Source organism: Chiloscyllium plagiosum, unplaced genomic scaffold (assembly GCF_037043375.1).
Source record: "Chiloscyllium plagiosum isolate Xiang-an unplaced genomic scaffold, Cpla_swu_hap1 HiC_scaffold_12, whole genome shotgun sequence".
Taxonomy (NCBI): domain Eukaryota; kingdom Metazoa; phylum Chordata; class Chondrichthyes; order Orectolobiformes; family Hemiscylliidae; genus Chiloscyllium; species Chiloscyllium plagiosum.
In genome coordinates this window covers 89,409,101-89,429,198 of record NW_028270150.1, presented here as the reverse complement: position 1 = coordinate 89,429,198, position 20,098 = coordinate 89,409,101, and the positions used below count along the sequence as shown (strand labels likewise).

The window sequence follows — 20,098 nt, the reverse complement described above, 5'->3', positions numbered from 1 at the left end:
CGAAAGTCACCATAAGATTCAATTCAGCCACTTGAACATTGACTGAAGAGAGCCAGCCCCATTGAGCAGCTGTAATGGTCGCAACAGAAAGATGGATTTGCGTTAAAGCACCATAGGCTGAAATCTGCATGATGGAACCCACGCACCAAATACGCTCAAGTCTACTGTGAGTCAATATTTGAAATATGTGGCCAAGTTGTGAATCGCTCTGGTTGCTCAGAGTATTCCAGTTCAAATTCTTGTTGAAATATTATTACAGATTACCCAGAGTGTTATTCTTTTAAGCTGTCAATGCTGTCTGAACCTCTGCCAACTCTACGTCTGTTGGCACAGGAGCTGGAGGTGAATACACCTTGTCAGGATCACTGAGATGACAGCAACGCGTCGCTACAAAGAAAGATACATCAAGTCAACCTGCTGTTTAATTGACTTTATTTGAAAGGTGTGCTCACAGATTGTCTTTGTTGGGTTGGTGTGGGCATGATGTTGGATTTCCAAAAAACAAATCAAGTACAGTGATTTCATTTGGACATAGGTCCATTCTTATACTGAAAACAGATTAACACAGGTCCAATAAATTGTCCAAATCCTGCCAGCCACCACATGGAGACAAGGGAGATAATGTTCATCATCTTGGGAACAGCTAATTCTTCACATGGAGATTATGCTTTATGATTGCTACATGATTAAAAGGCACAGCTGAGATGGTCATTCAGGCTTTTAAGCATTCAGGTACTTTGCATGATGCTTGATATGGTCTGTAACAAATGTCGCAATGAAGTAGTAGCTATGGTCATATCCCTGGAAGTAGCAAAACATGAAATGGTTAAAATCATTGAGAGACGTTGGAATGGGAAAATAATCACACTGTTTTGACTAATTCAAACTCTGGTCACACTTACCTCCTGAAGCCGAAAAACAACAGGTATTTTCTTGTCAGTACAAGCTGTGATGAAGCTATCAGGGAGTAACTGTCCTGCAGCCAGGAACTGATCATCCTTGCCCTGGTCAACAAGAATATCCAGGAGAGGTCCCGAATAGGTTGTTGCCAGGCAAGTGGCATCAAAGGCCTACAGGAAATAGAGAAATTAATTTCACAAGCTATAGTCAGACATAAGTGGTTCATCTGCTTGTTTACAAACACCTTTGATGCTTGCTCACACCTTTTAAATATAGGAAACTCAAATTAATCTGTGCAGATTGCCAATCACAAGGAATTCAAACATATGGCAAGAACTGTTTTTTGTCCCAACGTCTTACCTCTCAGAAGAAATGTAGTTTCCACATATTTACTAAGTGGCACAGCAGGGTCAATAATGAACACAGATGCATTGCCATGGTATAGTCGATGGTCAGCCCCAAAACAGAATTAGCATTTTTCTATTGAGAATTGTTTTGGCAGCCTTGGGGAGCACAATAAGGGTGCCAAAAAGAGTTAAAATGAAAGCATTATGAGGTCGTAGCTTAGAAATGCCCTTACCTTGCTAGAAAAAAAATCACAAGTGAATTTAAAAATTGAACATGCTTTTCCCACTGGTAATGTAACCTTACCTCCCATTTGCTTTTATCCATCACAGCTTTAAAGAGAGTTTGGAAAGCAATTCCTTCTTTAAAATTGAATAAAAGCTTCAAAAAGGAATTTAGAAGTGTACATAAAAGCAACTGGGAGCTACAGTATAGCAGAAAGACCACTATTGATTATCAATACAAGCTCAGGATTGGATGAGGACTTGGTATCAGGGTTCTTGGGTTTGAATTAGCTCCAGGTAAGTTAGAAAGCTCCTCACTCCACTCACTGGGTGAGTGCTACATGTTGAATTTGGACTGCTGCTTATTGTAGACAGAAGCAAACACAGTTCAGTATAAACTCTCCATCTCACACAAACTTCAAAGGCAGTTAATAGAGAATTTAAAAAAGGCCTCTGTATGAATTAGTTTGAGCACCTGTTAGTATTATGTGTTTTATAGTACGTAAGTGGGGAGTACATTGAAGATACCGAAACAAAAAGCAGTATGATGCCCTAGTTTAGAAATGTCTTCGACCTGTTAAAAGAAAACCACAAGTGAACTTAAAAAATAATCTTTTTTTTTTGCTAGTAGTGTAACCTTACCTCCCACTTGCTTTTGTCAGAGCCCAGGTATCCAGTGAATGCTTTCTGGCCCCAAGGGCACTGCATAGGGTTGCAGATAGGAGCAAGTGCTGACACCGACTACCCAGATGTCATCAGGGATCAAAAGCAGAAATAAGAATTAATACTTCATCTCATATTCCCATATTGTTGCATGTACATGATAGATAGTGCAGACTGTGATTCAGTCTACAAATTTCAATACTGCATCACTCACCCATTACACTACTTCTCAAATTATGTATATTTGATGGACAGAACGTGTTTAATAAAAGTAAACAGCACAGAAACTAAGTTGGCGGGAATGGTTAAACAAGGGTCACACTAATAGAAATAAATATTTTTTAATATAATTGCTGATATCACAAGTGTCTAGAACATGGTGCAGGGAAGGGGATTTACATTATTTTACGTAGTCGGTTACAGTTTGTGTGCAGTTAAAAAAAGGTTTCTAAGGAAGTAAGATTTGTAATGGAACAAAATTTTACAAGCATTCCCGCCCCAACCGTCGATTCCAGCTTCCAGCAGAGTTGGACTGGCCATGACTGGGAGGACTTAAGTGCCAGGTAATGACCATGTCCAAGAAGAGAAAGCCAAACCAGCAACAGCACAGCGCGCTTCATCTTCAATATTGTCAGCACAGTGTCAACTCTGGTGAAAGGTAGTGCCTATAGTGCCACAGGTTTACCAGCAGTTGCTATTCCCAGTATGGACACTGGAATTTATAATGGAAATATAGAAAAACAATGACTGGATGTTTGCTGTAGAAATGCAAATAAATAAGGTTTGCTTTGGTATAATCAACCATGGTCAACTCATGATACCTGCTTCAACTCAAAGTTGCATTTGGTCTCAACTCCCAATATGCATGATAAAAAATTGATTAGTAAAGTAAGTGCATAAAATATACAATGTATTTATACAGCTGTGTACATATAGAGAAATATAGATAAGTACAGATATATTATACACGAATGAAGAGAGAAATCCTCTGCGTGGTGACTCAGGTTAGTGTGATTGAAGTGTGCTTCTCCAGCCTCTCAACATGATCCCCATTGATGGTATCATTCTGCGAACATCTTCCACACCCTCTCCATGTCTCAACATCCTAACATAACAATTTTAAGTTTAGTTTATTTACATCTGTTGCTCTCCTCTTTGAATAACATCAAGGACATTTCATGAGGGGAAAAAGAAATCCAGTTTCATGAAATATTCATTTCTGGTACATTTATTGTCTTATCAAATTTTCCTCTGATAACTTCCAAAGTCCTTTGTTTTCAGTCTTTTCATATATTTTTGCACCAACTTATTGAGAGATAAATATACAAGATGGCAAATTATCTGAAAAAAATGTGAAAGCAGCATGTTATAAAAAAAATGTCAGTAGGATAAGCCAGCTCACATTCAGACCAGTTTAGAAATTAAATGGTGGTGGGGGTGGAGATGTTTCTTAATAAAAGTACAATGAATGCAGATTTTCGGTCTAAGTCTCAAATCACTTAAAGACTGAAATTTTTAACAGTGGAAAACTTTTTCCCAATTATGTCAAACACTTGTTGCTTTTCAGGTTCTCATTCTCAGAAGGCACATGACACTAGGTTATAGTCCAACAGGTTTCTTTGAGAACATAAGCTTTCAGAGTGCTCCTTCCCTGGTGTTAATATGACTTCTGACTTTATCCACTTCAGTCCAACAGCGGCATCTCCACGTCATACTCATTCTCAGCAGCTTAATGGCCAGATAACCCTAACCAGATGTTATTTAAATGTAAGAAGATCCACTGCTGCTGCACTGGGAGCTGTAAGAGGTCATCACTTTAAGTGTGGTCACTGAGATGGAGGGAAGAGAGGTTAAGAAGCATTTCTGTGCTGAGTGCACAACTCGGCCATGGAGAACAGTCACTCAGAGAGCATTGTGGTGTTAAAAAGACACATAAATAACATCCGAGATATATACTGATGATGCCGTGCTGTAGAGACAGGACAGTGGTATCAGATGCTTCTAGCAAAATGTGGGCTGAATCCTCTGTCCTGCAGTTTGTTTACAGGTTTCAAACTGAGAGAAGTCAGCAATGTTTCACGTTTTGGACCAGTTAGTTTAGTAGTCACACAACTTGTTATCTTTACTAAATAAAACAGAATATACCTATCTAGTCAGAAAAAAACAACTGTAAAAATAACTCTCACAATGTATTGTAGCAACACCCCTGCGTTATGCTTAAAAAGGCATCCCTAACTTCAGAAATGCTGGGGCTGTACGGATCCACTTGTATTTAAATCCAGCTGCTACTAGCATCTAGGAGATGTGTGTACCTTATATTTTCCAGGGTTTTTCAAAGCACAAATGAGAGCTCCATGACCACCCATTGAATGGCCAAAGATGGACATTTTCTCAGAATCAACAAGGAAATTGGTATTTATCAGGTGAGGTAACTGAGGAGGAAATAAAATACAGGAATTAGTACATTTGTTTGGCTCTATCAGCATTAATCAAGATAGGAGTCATACATGCAAAAAAAAAGTAAAATGTATTACAGACAGTAAACCCATAGCCACACTTCTAGAAGGATCTTTGGATATTTCATTCCTGTTAATATAGAAATCTTTGGTTTTCAAGCACAGCACAGACATGCAAAGATGTCTCCAGTTCCTAATCCACAGCTGAATGGATTTTATAAAGGTGGGCATGGAAGAGAAGTTTCCTCTTGTAGCTGAGTCCAGAAGTAAAGACATTGCTTCATTATGGATTGTCGTTTTAGGGCAGAGATGAGGAGAAACCTTCTTACCTGGAGGGTTGTGTGACTCTCTGCTTAAGAGACAGGTCACTGAATATTTTAAGGTTAAGGTAAATAAATTCTTGTTAGGTAAGGGAATCGAAGGTTGGCACAATAAGACTCTGAAACAGACATAGGCCATTCAGCCCATTGAGTCTGCTCTGCCATTCAATGAGATCATGGCTGGACTGATCATCCTTCACTCCACTTTCCTACCTCTTCCCCACAACCCTTAATTCCCTACCTGATTAAAAATCTGTCTGTCTATCTCAACCTTGAATACACTTAATGAACCAATCTTGACATCCTGCTGTGGAAAAAGATTCCAGATTCAATTCCCTTTCGGAGGAATTCCTCCTCATTCCTATCGGAAAGATGTTGTGAAACTTGAAAGGGTTCAGAAAAGATTTACAAGGATGTTGCCAGGGTTGGAGAATCTGAGCTACAGGGAGAGGCTGAACAGGCTGGGGCTGTTTTCCCTGGAGCGTCGGAGGCTGAGGGGTGACCTTAGAGAGGTTTACAAAATTATGAGGGGCATGGATAGGATAAATAGACAAAGTCTTTTCCCTGAGGTCAGGGAATCTAGAACTAGAGGGCATAGGTTTAGGGTGAGAGGGGAAAGATATAAAAGAGACCTAAGGGGCAACTTTTTCACTCAGAGGGTAGTACGTGTATGGAATGAGCTGCCAGAGGAAGTGGTGGAGGCTGGTACAATTGCAACATTTAAGAGGCATTTGGATGGGTATATGAATAGGAAGGGTTTGGAGGGATATGGGCCGGGTGCTGGCAGGTGGGACTAGATTGGGTTGGGATATCTGGTCGGCAATGGACAGGTTGGACCGAAGGGTCTGTTTCCATGCTGTACATCTCTATGACTCTATCTCCGTTTATATGGCTGACCCCTTATCGCAAGATTATGATCTCTGCTCCTAAACTTTCCCACAAAGGGAAAAAACCTTTCCACATCAACCTTGCTAAGTCCCCCAAGAACCTTGTATGCTTAAATAAGGTTGCTGTTCATCCTTCTAACTCTAATAAGTAAAATGCAACTCACTCAACCACTCTTCAAGAAAATTCCTCCATACCTTGAATTTGCCTAGTGAACCTTCTCTGGACTGCTTCCAATGCCAGATCCTTAGAAAAGGGGACCAAAACTGTTCACAGTATTCCAAATGGAGTCTAACTAGTGCCATATTTTTTATGTTCTATTCCCTTTGATAAAAAGACCAACATTCCATTTGCCTTCCCTATTACCTACTGAACTTGGATGCTAGCTTTTTGTAATTCATGCACAAGGACTGACTGGTTCATGTGAGGAATGAACTTCCTGAGGAAGTGGTGGATGTAGGTACATTTACACCGTTTAAAAACATTTGGATAAGTACATGAATGAGAAAGGTGTGCAGGGATATGGGCCAAGTGCAGGCAGGTGGGACTAGCTTGGTTTGGGATTATGCTCGGCATGGAATGGTTGGACCAAAGGGTCTGTTTCCACACTGTATGACTCTTTGACTTCCAAAGCAGCTTTCTGCAGATTTTCTCTATTTAAATAATGTTCAGCTCATCTCGTCTTTCTGCCAAAGGACATAGCATCACATTTTTCCACACTATATTCCATCTGTCAAGATTCTGTCCACTCACTTAACTGGTCTATATCCCATTGCATACTCTGCGTCACCCTCATGACTGGCCTTCCACCTTTTTAGCGTAATCCGTAAACTTGCCAATAGCACATTCACTTCCATCATCCAAGTCATTAATATATATTGTCAATGAGTGTGGCCCCAACACTGATCTCTGTGGCACTTAAAAGGGAGGTGATACAATGGACTCTAAAAACTGCTACTGCTAAGAATGGAGACTGTATGGAGCGGTTTGATGTACAAAAGATCAAAAACCAATGTGCAATAATAATTGTTTGCCAATTGAGATGTGCTTGCAAAAAAGCCTCCACCTCAGGTACAGGTTCACTCTACAGCATTAAATAAATCACATAGTTACAGCCCGCTCCTTCGTGTAAAACCAGCAGGGCTTTATTTTGAACAAAAATTGCACTGAATCAAAAAAATCTAGAGAGTCCACAAACAAATACAAGTAAAATTGGAAAATTTAGTGGTTAAAGGCATCGAGGGATGGGAGGTTAAGGACAGGTTAACTGATCAGCTACGTATGGCAGAAGAGATTGAAGGGGCTGAATGGCCTGCTCCTGTTGCCATGTTTCTTACATTTAACACCTAACAGTACCGCTTTGATTCTGACAATAAACTGTGCTTTAGCTTCCTTCCTTCCTCTTACTGAGAGCGTTTAGATATCAAGTCACCAGCTAACAGCATGTACAGCAATCTCAAAGAGCCGTCTAGTGTGGTCTGGGCATGTTAACCATAGTTGGGAGGAAACCCGGGGTTAGTTGCACAGTATTGCTGATTAGTCAGACAGCTTCCAGAGAAATAATTGCTCCATTTTACAAGTAACCATAATACTTCAGCAATTTTGAAAAGACATTGCCACTGATCAGACTACCTCCTCTGTGATGTAGCTGTACATCCTGTAGTTCATCTTCCAAGGGTCCTCTGTGGCATTGACATAAAACCCAGCTCCTGTTCCAAAATCCCAGCTATCATCCTCACTTTGAATATTACAGCCACCTGGAATGACAACACGCACCAGTGACTTTCCATATTCGATTTACCACAAATTGACAGAATTGTGTAAACTGCCCCAGAACATCTTAAAAGTTCACACAATCACATTTTTATATACTCGAAAGCCTTTTACAAAAAGCAGCTCAAGTGAAGCATAACTTTTCAAATTACTTGAGCCTGAACATTTGGCTGGATGAAGTGGAATTGAATGGAATGAAGGTTTTGTACTCACGGGGGCTGGTGTCTGGGGCCACGATGACAATGCCATGTTCAGCTGCTGCTTGTTGACTCCCGGCCTTGGTTATGAAGTTTTGTTCTGTGCATGTTAACCCTGTGGGAAAACCAGAAAGAATTCAGCTAAGAACAAGAATTTTCATCTTTGCTTGTGCTTCAAATAGCATAGTCCATTAAACGAATGTATCCCTAAAGAGCAAGACTCAGGAATGTAGGGATCGTGAAGCATAGATGCAAAGATCTTCAAAAGGTAGGAGAGTGGTTAAATAAAAAGCCAATAGAATTCTGAATTTCTGATACAAGGATAAATTCATGTTAACTGTACATGAAACAATGGATAGACTCCAGTAGAACACTGCATATAGTTCTGGGCAAGCTAATAAATCAAGAACAGAGTGCACTAAACGTGCTAGAATACTATTTGGAATGAGATTTTGTGGAAAAGTTGCCATTGTTCCAGAGGACCATAGGGCTGCTCACTCAGAGTAGGAGTGAGGGTCACCATGCCTCAGGTGAGGGAGGGGTTGAGAAAGAGTCCATCACGGTAACCTCAGTCAATGCGAGCATTGAACCATGCTGTTGGCATTGCTCTGTAGTGTAAGCCAGCCATCCAGCCAACTGAGCCAACTGACCCTAACTTTTAAGTAATGCAGACTTGGCAACATTCAAAACAAAGTTCCCCTTACGCGATGCCAAAGCATTTCAATTCAAACTTCTGAAAAGCAACAGAGAGTCCCTATGAGTACCTCACGGTCAACAGCTGTTATGCTTACAGGCTTGACAGAGTTGTCAGTGTGCACTGAATATTTGGAAATCTTTTGGATCTTTATCCACCAGAGTCTGGATTCAGGCTCTCCAAACAATAGTGTCATGAAATGACTTTTACACATGATTGGACTCCAAGACGGATGTCGGGTTGGAAACAGGTAAAGCATGGAAATTCTACATACCAAGGAATTTCAAGTTGGACATTAGGAAAGAAAGAAGCATTTTTTATGGAGTTTCTTAGTGACCTGGAAAAGGGTTTTCTTGGTTTCGACGAAAGCTTGTTTTCACACTCTGCACTACAGCACAGCTGCTGATATTAAAAAAAAGCCTGTCCACAGTAAATTGCTTTGCTCAAGTCTCCTTTTTCTGTTAAGTCTTGCGAGAATGGCAACACTTTCTCTTCATTTGTCTGTAGATTTGATGCAATGCTGAATGCAGCAAGGGTTTACTGGGATTCACAATGAACTCTTTGTCAAATGGAAATGAGCGCAACAAAGTACAGAGATTCATTTAGAGATTACACCAAAAGAAAATGTCTCTGCTAAGGCAGGCCACATGGTGCCAGTGGAAGAAATGAGTTTTGACCAATGGTATCAGAAAATTTGCAAAATTGTGAAGTAAAATATATATGCAAAGGTTTTTAATCATATCTCTTGACAAAAGATACAATGTTAGACATTTAAAAATATAAAGATCAGAGTTAATGAGTCTCCAGGTTGCATATTGTATATCACATTATGTTACACAAATGACCATTTTAGTCTTTGCATTTGATAAATTTGCCAGCTGTTTGCAAGGGTATTAACATCACAACCATATCTCCCTGAAGTTTATAAGTTATTTAACAGCAGATCCATAAATTTATACATTTAAAAAGAAAGGATACTGGAAATACTCAGGTCAGGTAGTTTCAGTGAATTAGAGTTTATGTTTCAGGTTGACGACATTGTATCAGAACAATTTATATGAAAGGTTACAGAACTGTTTCAAGTGCCTCAGAGAGATGCAAGAGTTGGATGTCAATTCAAAGGAAGAGACATTCAGTAGGCTAAAGAAAAATATTTGAAGAATGACAACTGCTATAGCATTGAAAGATTGATAGAATCTCCCAGTAACCGCACAGTGATGATGAATGCCAAAAATTCACCTTGAAATGTTATAAATGAGCAAATCCAGAGTATATAAATGCCACTATTTTCTCCTGAGCTGCTGCTTGATTGCTACTGATTAGATCCTACTTCTGTGTAAACCATTAGGTGATTCACAAGTTCGTACAGGGAATTATCAGCTTTCCATTCAAACTGCAGCTCCGCACCATCCAGAAGAGGTTTGTTAGCTCTCTCTTGGTCACTATTGGCAGAGTACCAGTTTACCAAGTAAACTAAACAATCAAAGTTGAACCGAATTACTGCCACCCAGCCTTCCAATTTCAACTCTCTCTTAGGAAGAATGAATAAAAAGACAAAGTCTTTTATACAACTTATACACTTAATGGTAAGGTCCTGGGGAGTGTTGCTGAACAAAGAGACCTTGGAGTGCAGGTTCATAGCTCCTTGAAAGTCGAGTCGCAGATGGATAGGATAGTGAAGAAGGCGTTTGGTATGCTTTCCTTTATTGGTCAGAGTATTGAGTACAGGAGTTGGGAGGTCATGTTGCAGCTGTACAGGACATTGGTTAGGCCACTGTTGGAATATTGCGTGCAATTCTGGTCTCCTTCCTATCGGAAAGATGTTGTGAAACTTGAAAGGGTTCAGAAAAGATTTACAAGGATGTTGCCTGGGTTGGAGGATCTGAGCTACAGGGAGAGGCTGAACAGGCTGGGGCTGTTTTCCCTGAAGCGTCGGAGGCTGAGGGGGTGACCTTATAGAGGTTTATAAAATTATGAGGGGCATGGATAGGATAAATAGACAAAGTCTTTTCCCTGGGGTCGGGGAGTCTAGAACTAGAGGGCATAGGTTTAGGGTGAGAGGGGAAAGATATAAAAGAGACCTAAGGGGCAACTTTTTCAGGCAGAGGGTGGTACATGTATGGAATGAGCTGCCAGAGGATGTGGTGGAGGCTGGTACAATTGCAACATTTAAGAGGCATCTGGATGGGGATATGAACAGGAAGGATTTGGAGGGATATGGGCCAGGTGCTGGCAGGTGGGACTAGATTGGGTTGGGATATCTGGTTGGCATGGACGGGTTGGACCGAAGGGTCTGTTTCCATGCTGTACATCTCTATGACTCTATACATTATCACAATTATTTTCTTAACTCTTTAATGGCCAGCGTTTGTTCTCCATCTCTAATTGCCCTTGATCGGAGTGGTTTAGCAGGGCATTTCAGAAGGCAGTTAAAAATCAGCCACATCGCCATGGGTCTGGAGTCACATGTAGACGAGACCAGACCAGGTTAGGTTGGCAGATGTTTTAGCGAACTCATGACAGCTTTTATGATAATCAAGTGAGACTAGCTTTATTTTCCAGATGTATTAATTGAATTTGAACTACAACACCACAGAATAAAACCCAATTTTTAGAATCCCTGATACCTTCAGACTGGTTTCATAAAACTGAAATTTGTCCAAAATGCAGTTACTCACATCCTACCTCCCACTAAGTTCCATTCAGCTGTCAGTTCTGTCTTCACCTATCTCCACTTGTCTCCTGACGCCCAAGTAGTAAAATTAACATATTCATCCTCCCATGACCTTGCTTCTACTCTACCTCAGCAACTTCCTCCATTGGTTCATTCTCTAATGACTGAGGCTTCCTGGGCACCTGTCTCACCAATAATGTTATGCTCTTCAACAAGTTAAAACCTTATCTGGTTTCTCACACTGAATGGAGGTCACATTAATGGAGCTCTCCAGGGTTCAGTATTTAGAATGAATAGCAGTTGTTTTAGATATAAACTTTGGTCTGAACCGCATACATAGGTATATTGGTTTAAAATTTAGACTTGGGATAATGGCACATGGCACGGAACTTGAAAATACAGTAAATGGTGTAAAGTTAATAATCAACACCAAAAGTACACGAGCCAGACTGGGGGAAATGGGTGGATGCGTGGCAGTCGAATCTCAATGCAAACAAGTGGGAGGAGATCCATGTTGGTAGACAAAATGTGCAATTTGGTACAATGCAGAGGGATTGCAAGAGCTGGGATACTGGGGAGTTTGCAACCAGATCTTTTAGGGTGGCATGACATGTGAACAAAGCAGCTAATACAACATATGCAATCCTGGGCTTTACAAACACAGGCATACGAATACCAAAGCTAGGATGGACATGAAAGCTTCGGAGAGGGCACAGAGATTAACTAGCATAGGTTCAGAGATGAGAGATTAATTAAGTTGAGGGACTGCAGAAGCTAGGATAGTCCTTATAGCAGCGAAGGAAAACAGGAGGTTTTATAAGGGGTGTTTCAAATCCAAAAGGATTTAGATAGTTTCTCTTTATTTACTTCTTCTTCAGTGGCTGACGGATTGTTAACCAAAGGATACAGATATAAAGGTGATTTGCAAAAGAAGCAGAGGGAATAAGTGGATCATCTTTTTAATAAAACATACAAGAAGCCATTTGGATTTGGTATGCACCACCAGGGAGTGTGTTGGAGACATATTCAATAGTAATTTAAAAAAAAAGGATAAACAGTTGTACTAACAGGATCTATTACCGAAAATCCTAAAAATGTGAAAGAGAAAATGCATGTCACATAATTGCAAACAAACCATAGTTTTAGTTTTACACTGATATATAATGCAATTATTAAGTAATGTTTTAGCTGGGTTGCTGGCATTACAGAGTGACGTGCAAGTCTTTCAAAATTATTGCCTTTCAAAAACAATAGCTGGCTCAGCAGTTAATGCTGTTATAGCTCAAATAAAGATTTGTAGCTATCCACGATTAATTCACTATTGTTTAGAAAAGAAAACCTTAACATTTTCTCAAGGTACTTATCAAGTACATTGTGCAGATATCATGCTACTGCAACAAAGATACTTTCCCTTAGTTCGGGCAGTGGCTATATCCCAAAAGTAATTTGTTATTACTTTTCAAGTTATGTTTGCACAGAAAGAAACGGTCGATTAGGGACTTTTAAATAATTACTATTTTCTGAAATATGAGTCACTTTATCCTCAGATTCAATGACAATGCAGCTTTACAATAACAGATTAATCTGTCCCGTACTCAGTGACTTCACAGTATTACAGAATTATTATATACGAACAGCAAGTTACAATGTTCTGGAGTCTGGGGTCAGTAACAAAGCAATGTACAACTACCGACCTCAAACATAAACTGGCAACCTCTGTGATGCAGTTTTCCCTTTTCCCCAACAGCAGTTTAAGTTTAAGTCAAGTCAAGAGAATATATTGGTGAGCAGTAGCGGTGGTCTCAGCAAGGAGGTAACCAGCCAGACTGATGCAGTGATTGACAGCAAACAGCTCATATTTCTGAAAAAAAGATTATTTTTCCCCCAGCTTTCCGTCTTTCCCTTAGTAGTGTTGTGAAGACGTGGGTGTACTTTAAGAGAATTAAAAGCAACAGAACTACCGGACACAGCACCAAGTGTTCTCAAAGCTAGCAAAGTGACACTTGGTCGAACAACTCAATTAGCTCATTTCCTTGAAATGACAAAAACAGATTCAAATTAGGCCAATCAGTTTAAATTATACCCCAAAAAATACCAAACCCCAATTTAGTTTGAATTGACTATACTGACAATCTTAAAAGCCAGTGACACAATCCAATGCTTTGGGGATATAAGACTGGGGGAAATTGAACAATTGAGAGGAGAATTGCCAAGCCACCAGCATGTACAGACTGCCCAAAAAAAAAGCTCTCTTAAAAAGGTACATTTTTTGATCAGTAACCTGTGATGCAGAAATTCCTAAGAAGAAGAAAAGACGACACAGGAAGGTCCAAAGCGCCTGGTTTTGAGAAAAGTAGTCTTGTTGTGTAAATCTTAATTGGGAGTGTTATCAGACTAGTATTAGATTACTTACAGTGTGGAAACAGGCCCTTCGGCCCAACAAGTCCACACCGACCCGCCGAAGCGTATACCACCCAGACCCATACTCCTACATTTACCCCTTCACCTAACACTACGGGCAATTTAGCATGGCCAATTCACCTAACCTGCACATTTTTTGGATTGTGGGAGGAAACCGGAGCACCCGGAGGAAACCCACGCAGACACAGGGAGAATGTGCAAACTGCACACAGAGAGTCGCCTGAGGCGGGAGTTGAACCCGGGTCTCTGGCGCTGTGAGGCAGCAGTGCTAACCACTGTGCCACCGTGCCGCCCTTATAGAAGGAAAGGTAACAGATACGTCAGAGTAAGGATGTGTAAATAGTTGTTAGTTAATTATTCTCTGTTATACTTGAAGAAATAATGTTGTTAATTTTTACTTTAAATAGTTCTTCGAATTGTTGGTTTTAAATTAAGCAGGGGAGTTTTCCCCATGCCGTAACAGATTGGGGGCTTGTCCGGGACTTAAATTGGTTTAGACAGATTTGAATCAATTTGGGGGTATGAAAATTCCCAGCAGATTTAAACACTTGCAAGCTAGTGTCCTAGATCTTTAAATAAAATGTAGGTGAAACAATTTGTTTAATTTTGGTGACTTGTGGTTGATTAGATTAAAAGTGTGAGAAATAGCTCTTAAAATTGCTAAAGGGGTTCTGAGATTTGAAGATGGTTCACAAATTTACCAAGAAAGTTTAGAAGGAAAGAAAAAGGCCACACTTTTAGAATTAGCAAATAAGTTAGATTTGGGTTTAACCAAAGACAGAAGTAAAGCTGAAATTGTAAATGGGTTACTCAAACACTTAAGTGTGTCAGAGAAACAGCTAAGTGCAGTAGAGATAGAAAAACGTAAATTACAATTGAGGAAAATGGAGTTAGAAGATAAACAGAGCGCGGAAAGGAAAGAGAGAGGGAGAGGGAAAGGGAAAGGAAAAGAGAGAGAGAAGAAAGAGAGAGAGAGAGAGAGAGGGAGAAGACTTTTAGCTGAGCAAAGAGAGAGAGAGAAGAAAGGGAGAGCCAAAAAGAGAGAATGTGAACTTGAGAAGTTGCAACTTAGTCAGTAAATTCAAGTTAACAGGATGGAGATTAAAAGAGAAGGTAGTGATATATACAAATATGACAAAACTCTGCCACATTTTGATGAGAACGATTTTGAAGCCTTCTTTATTTCATTTGAAAAAATTACCTAGGCAGATGGAATGGTCCGAGGATGCTAGTTCAGACTAAAGTGGTAAGTAGAGCTAGTGAGGTGTTTGCTGGACTGTCAAATGAGGGTCAAGAGATTATGAAGAGGTTAAACAGACTATTTGCTGATGAATTGGTACCAGAAGCGTATAGACAGCAGTTCAGAAACACAAAGAAGGAACCAGGTCAGACTTATGTTGAGTTTGAAAGAATTAAGCATAGTCATTTTAATCGATGGGTGCATGCTTTGAAAATAGACAGGACATTTGACGCTCGAAGAGAGATTATTCTGCTGGAGGAGTTTAAAAACTCACTTCCAGAGTTGGTAAGAATTCACGTGGAAGAAGAGAAAGTTCAGGAAGTGAGAATGACAGCAGAATTAGCAGATGAGTACATGTTGGTGCATAAGACAAGCTTTCGGCCAGAATTTCTTCCTGTGAGGGATAGAAGTTGAGAGAAGGGCAGATCCTACATTACTAACCCAAAAGTAGAGAGCACTGGTAAGATATTAACCACAGATTAAAGAAGGCCAATAGGGTGGACAGGAGGTGAAAGGCCTCAGATGTTTTCACTGAGATGGAGTGGGACACAGAAAATTTCGGTGCCGGTGGTTTCAGAAGGGCACTCGGAAAACGTGTTTTCACTGTCAGAAGGTGGGAGTTGTAAAGTCACAGTGCTGGGTGTTAAAGAAAGGCATTGTGGGAAAAGAAGCTAAGCCAGTGGCATTAGTGAAGGTAGTAAAGGAGACCCCAAGAAGAGCTGAGGAGCTGCAGGAGAGTGCACAGACAAGGCAGGCACAGGGTATGGAGTTAGTACCTGATCTCTACAAAGAATTTGCCTCAGTGGGTAAAGTTTACTCAGAAAGAACAGGGAGAGAAGGACAAGAAGTTATTATTTTGAGAGATATAAGATCTCACCAGTCGCTGATAGTAAGGGATGAGCGAATATGCACACTTTCTGATCTATTACCCAAGAGTGTGGTAATTTGTGTGATAGATGGACAGAAATTTAGCTTTCACCTATGTAAGATCAGATTGGAGAGCCAACTCAAGACTGGGGAAGTTACAGTGGGAGTGATTGACAAAGTGTCAGTTCCAGGAATTCAGTTTGTTCTTGGGAATGATTTCGCAGGATCCAAGGTGGCAATGACCCCCCCCCCTTGTTGTGGAGACGCCCAAGGAAGACCAAGAAACTGAGGAGTTAAAACAGAAATATCCTTATATTTTCCCAGACTGTGTGGTAACCAGATTCCACTATATTAAGTCACAGCACGAAGCGAAAAGTAAAGAGAAAGATGAAGATGTTGAGGTTCAGTTAACGGATACACCGTTTGACGTAATGGTGCAGGAAAAACCTGAACAGGCAGAGGGTCAGACAGAAGTGTTTAGTCCTGAAAGGCTAAGGGACTTGCAACAGCAAGGCAAGACAATAAAGGATATATATGTGGATGCGTACTCTGAAAAGGAGGCAGAGAATATTCTGGAGGGTTATTATCTGAAAGGTAGAATCCTAAGGTGAAATGGAGACCACGGCAGGTTAGTGCAGAGGAGAAATGGGCTGAAGTGCACCAGATTGTGTTTCTGGTAGCATAGAGACAGGAGGGGATACGGTAGCACATGAACTACCTGTATGAGGTCACCTGGGGTTACAAAAGACTCAGGCTAAGGTACAAAAACATTTTTATTGGCTTGGAATGCACAAGGATATGGTTAACGTTTGCCATACGTGTCATACATGCCAAACGGTAGGTAAGCCACAGGCGGTAATAAAACCAGCCCCTTTGTTGCCAATTCCCACATTTGAAGAACCTTTCCTGCGGGTTATAAATTGATTGTGTCGGTCCCCTCCCGAGAATTAAAGTGGGAACCAGTATTTGTTAACCATAATTGGATGGGTCTACCAGATTTCCGGAGGCCATTCCATTATGGAGTATCAAGGCAAAATGTAGAGGAGTTAGCAGCTTTCTTTACATGGTATGGGCTACCCAGAGGGATTCAGTCAGACCAAGGGTCAAATTTTATTGCTAGGCTGTTTAAGGTGGTTATGGACAGCTTAGGTATAAAGCACTTTAAATCCAGTGCATATCATCCTGAGTCCCAGGGAGCTTTAGACAGATGGCATCAGTGATAGAAGATCCCTTCAAAGCCAGGTTTAGTGGTACCTATCAAATTGAGAAAAAGTTGAGTCATTTAGTAAAGATGCCAGATAGAGTATGTCGTGAACATGTTAAAATCGATTACACTAGAGAGAAAGATCTGGAGAAAGAGGGGTTAGTTAATGCCCTGCAGATTGAGGAATAAAATCCAGACGATATGGATTTTGAAATGCTTCAAAATAGATTAAATAATTAAGAGGAGTGGGAGAGGTTAGTAAACTGTCTCAGAAGCATAGAACACAGTTTAAAGATTTGTTATTGTAGCACAAAAACATATGTAAGAATCAGATGGCGAGGACCAATCCTATTGTACATTAAGTAGACATAAAAAATGCTGCTCCGATAAAACAACACCCCTATCGGCTTAATCCTTTCAAAGCCAGACAGGTCCAGATGGAGGTGGAGGCCATGCTCGACGAGGACATCATCGAACCAAGCCAGAGTGAGTGGAGTTCGCCAATCGTCTTAGTTCCCAAACCGGACGGGACTCAATGATTCTGTGTGGATTATCACAAGGTCAACGCTGTTACAAAGTCGGACTCATATCCCATTCCTAGATTGGAGTACTGTATTGAGAAACTCAGACAAGCCGGTTACGTCACCAAGAGTTAATGCGTGGGTTCATGCAGTTACCTTTATCAAAATTGGCAAAATAAATTTCTGCGTTTGTAACCCCAAACGGGCTATATCAGTTTAAAGTGATGCCCTTTGGAATAAAGAATGCGCACGCCACGTTCCAAAGTCTCATGAACAGGGTTGTGGCTGGGTTAATGAACTGTACAATCTACTTGGTCGATGTAGTGATCTTTAGTAAGTCCTGGAAAGATCACATGGTACAGTTGGCAGAGCTCCTTGAACGACTACCAGAAGCAAAATTGGTGATATACTGAAATAAAGCTAAATTCACGAAAGCAGAGGTGATGTTCTTGTGACAGAACATCGGTCGTGAAAGGTTGACCCCATGGAACGCAAAGACAAAGGGCATCAAGGAATTTCCACGACCAACCTCGAAGAAAGAGGTACTTTGATTCTTAGGACTCAGCAGATTCTATTGCATGTTTGTTCCAGACTTCAGCAGTGTAGTGGCACCGTTAACCGATTTGCTGAAGAAGAACACAAAGTTTCGGTGGACAGAACCATGCCAGGAGGCATTCAACCATTTGAAATCAATATTAACCTCCAAACCAGTTTTAGCTACACCAAACTTTTCAAAACCTTTTAAAGTCGCCATCGATGCTAGTGACATTGTAGTTGGAACTGCACTCCTACAGGAAGATGAGGATAGGATTGAACTGACAGTTGGTTACTTTTTAAAGAAGGTCAACATCCACCAGGGGAAATACTCCACAATCAAAAAGGAACTATTGAGTTTGGTTCTGGCTTTACAACATTTTAATGTGTATGTCACAAACAATGTGTCAGAGACGGTTGTTACACTGAACACAATCCGCTTACATTCTTAGAACATTTTAAAGAAAAGAATATGAGACTATTTCGTTGGAGTCTTATATTACAGACTTTTAATTTAAAAATCGTACATGTTGTGGGTTGTAAGAATGTAATTGCAGATGTGTTATCGTGGATTTAACTGATAGAGTTTAGATGAGATTTGTCTTTATTTAATGTTACATATACACAGTTATATGGGAAGAAGTTAAGGGCAACTTATATTAAAGTTATCTGTATGTTAGGGTAATTTTTTTTGAAAAGTTGAAAAAAAAGCCATCTTTTCACTATGATGGTTCATTTTTTTCTTAAGGGGGAAGGTGTTATGAAGATGAGGGTGTACTTTAAGAGAGCTAAAACACAAGATAGACACGTGAATGTCAAATTTTAAAGATTCAGAACAACGTATACCATAGGAGAAAAGTGCGCCAATTCGTCAGCAGCTAACTGTGATTGGCTGAAACGTTGCCATGAGGAAATTATGGGCTCCCCAAACTCCTCAGTAATACAACAAAGGCACAAGGCCGGAACATATTCCTTTTGGTTGCAAGGAAAAGGCTCTTGCACATGTTGCTTTTAGCAAGTGTAAATGAGCCACATCATGTGTTCAACTTTAAACTGTTTGTTAGATTAGCTATTAATGACCATGGGCCGGTTCAACAAGTGTTATCCAAACCTGAAATCACATCGAAAAGTAAGTGCTTTGTTTTGGGTTTCACAAGATCGGGCTGGTTGAGGACAATCTGTAATTTGCCTATTATGAACAATCCAGGAAACATGCTTTTTGCTTCAATGTTTTGAGACCAGTGACTCTTAAATCAGAACCCTGATGAAAAGTCATTGGACTCGAAAAATTAACTCTGCCCTCTTCCCACAGATGCTGCCAAATTTACTGGGTTTCTCCAACAAATTTCTGCTTTTGCTTCAGATCTCCAGCATCCAGTTTTTTAATTATTATGGCATTAAATTGGGATTGGGGTGAGTGGTGAGGGCACTCAGACAGCCTGACACTGCTTTCCATCAGAAATCTCTGCCGTCCATTGCATTCAACATTTCTGGAAGTCAGCAATTAATTCACAGGGCTGAAAAATGATTAAAATTCAACAGATGTTCAGCCACATCAACACAGATGGCATCTGGTGGCTTTCATGCCAAGAACTTTGTGGAACATTTTACTTTCTGCCAGAAAATCAGTCAGCAGATTTAAAGTACTTTTCCCGACCCCACAGACGTTTAGACGACAGGGATGTGGGTGGCTCACCACTCAATGCATACCGTAAAATCAGTGTCCCATGATCAATGTGACAATTGTAAATATCTCAAATTAGGCACTGACAGCTCATAAAGCTGTGAGCTCACATGGCCGAGAATGGGCTGTGTGGAGGCCCTGGCTCTCTGCTTCTCTGGACGTCCACAGGAATAACGCCCTTTCCACATCCCACTGCACGGCCCTGCTTATTTAGCTCTCTGGCAGGTAATGAGCTGCGCCCTGTCAATTTTGGCTCAAGTCTTTTAGTTACTTGGACTCAGAGTCCGTGACACATGATGTATTATGCTGCAAGTAATTACCAATTTAATAAAGCTTTATTTTTAAGGTAAGGAAAAACAAAATACACCTCATCATGCATTAAAATGCAAAGGCTCCTCTCGCCTTCCAAGCAGCATTATAAACCAGCAGCCTCATTAGAAGACAATTTCCCCATTTCTCTAGTGAATCTTCAAATATATGACTGCGTTACTGGTGA

General features: G+C 40.5%; 1 protein-coding gene across 3 annotated transcripts in view; it reads right to left on the bottom strand.

Moving 5' to 3' along the window:
- Positions 1 to 415: 415 nt before the first annotated feature.
- Positions 416 to 20,098, bottom strand: part of esd (esterase D/formylglutathione hydrolase) — a 40,001-nt gene continuing 20,318 nt past the window's right edge. For all 3 annotated transcript variants that reach the window (XM_087993037.1, XM_087993036.1, XM_087993035.1), the window contains exons 4-9: positions 7,780 to 7,878; positions 7,426 to 7,550; positions 4,445 to 4,564; positions 2,112 to 2,210; positions 903 to 1,070; positions 416 to 801 (exon numbers count right to left, since the gene is read on the bottom strand). In XM_087993037.1, coding sequence (XP_087849163.1) covers positions 721 to 801; positions 903 to 1,070; positions 2,112 to 2,210; positions 4,445 to 4,564; positions 7,426 to 7,550; positions 7,780 to 7,878 — 692 coding nt within the window. In that variant the 3' untranslated portion in view covers positions 416 to 720. The remainder of the gene's footprint in view (positions 802 to 902; positions 1,071 to 2,111; positions 2,211 to 4,444; positions 4,565 to 7,425; positions 7,551 to 7,779; positions 7,879 to 20,098) is intronic.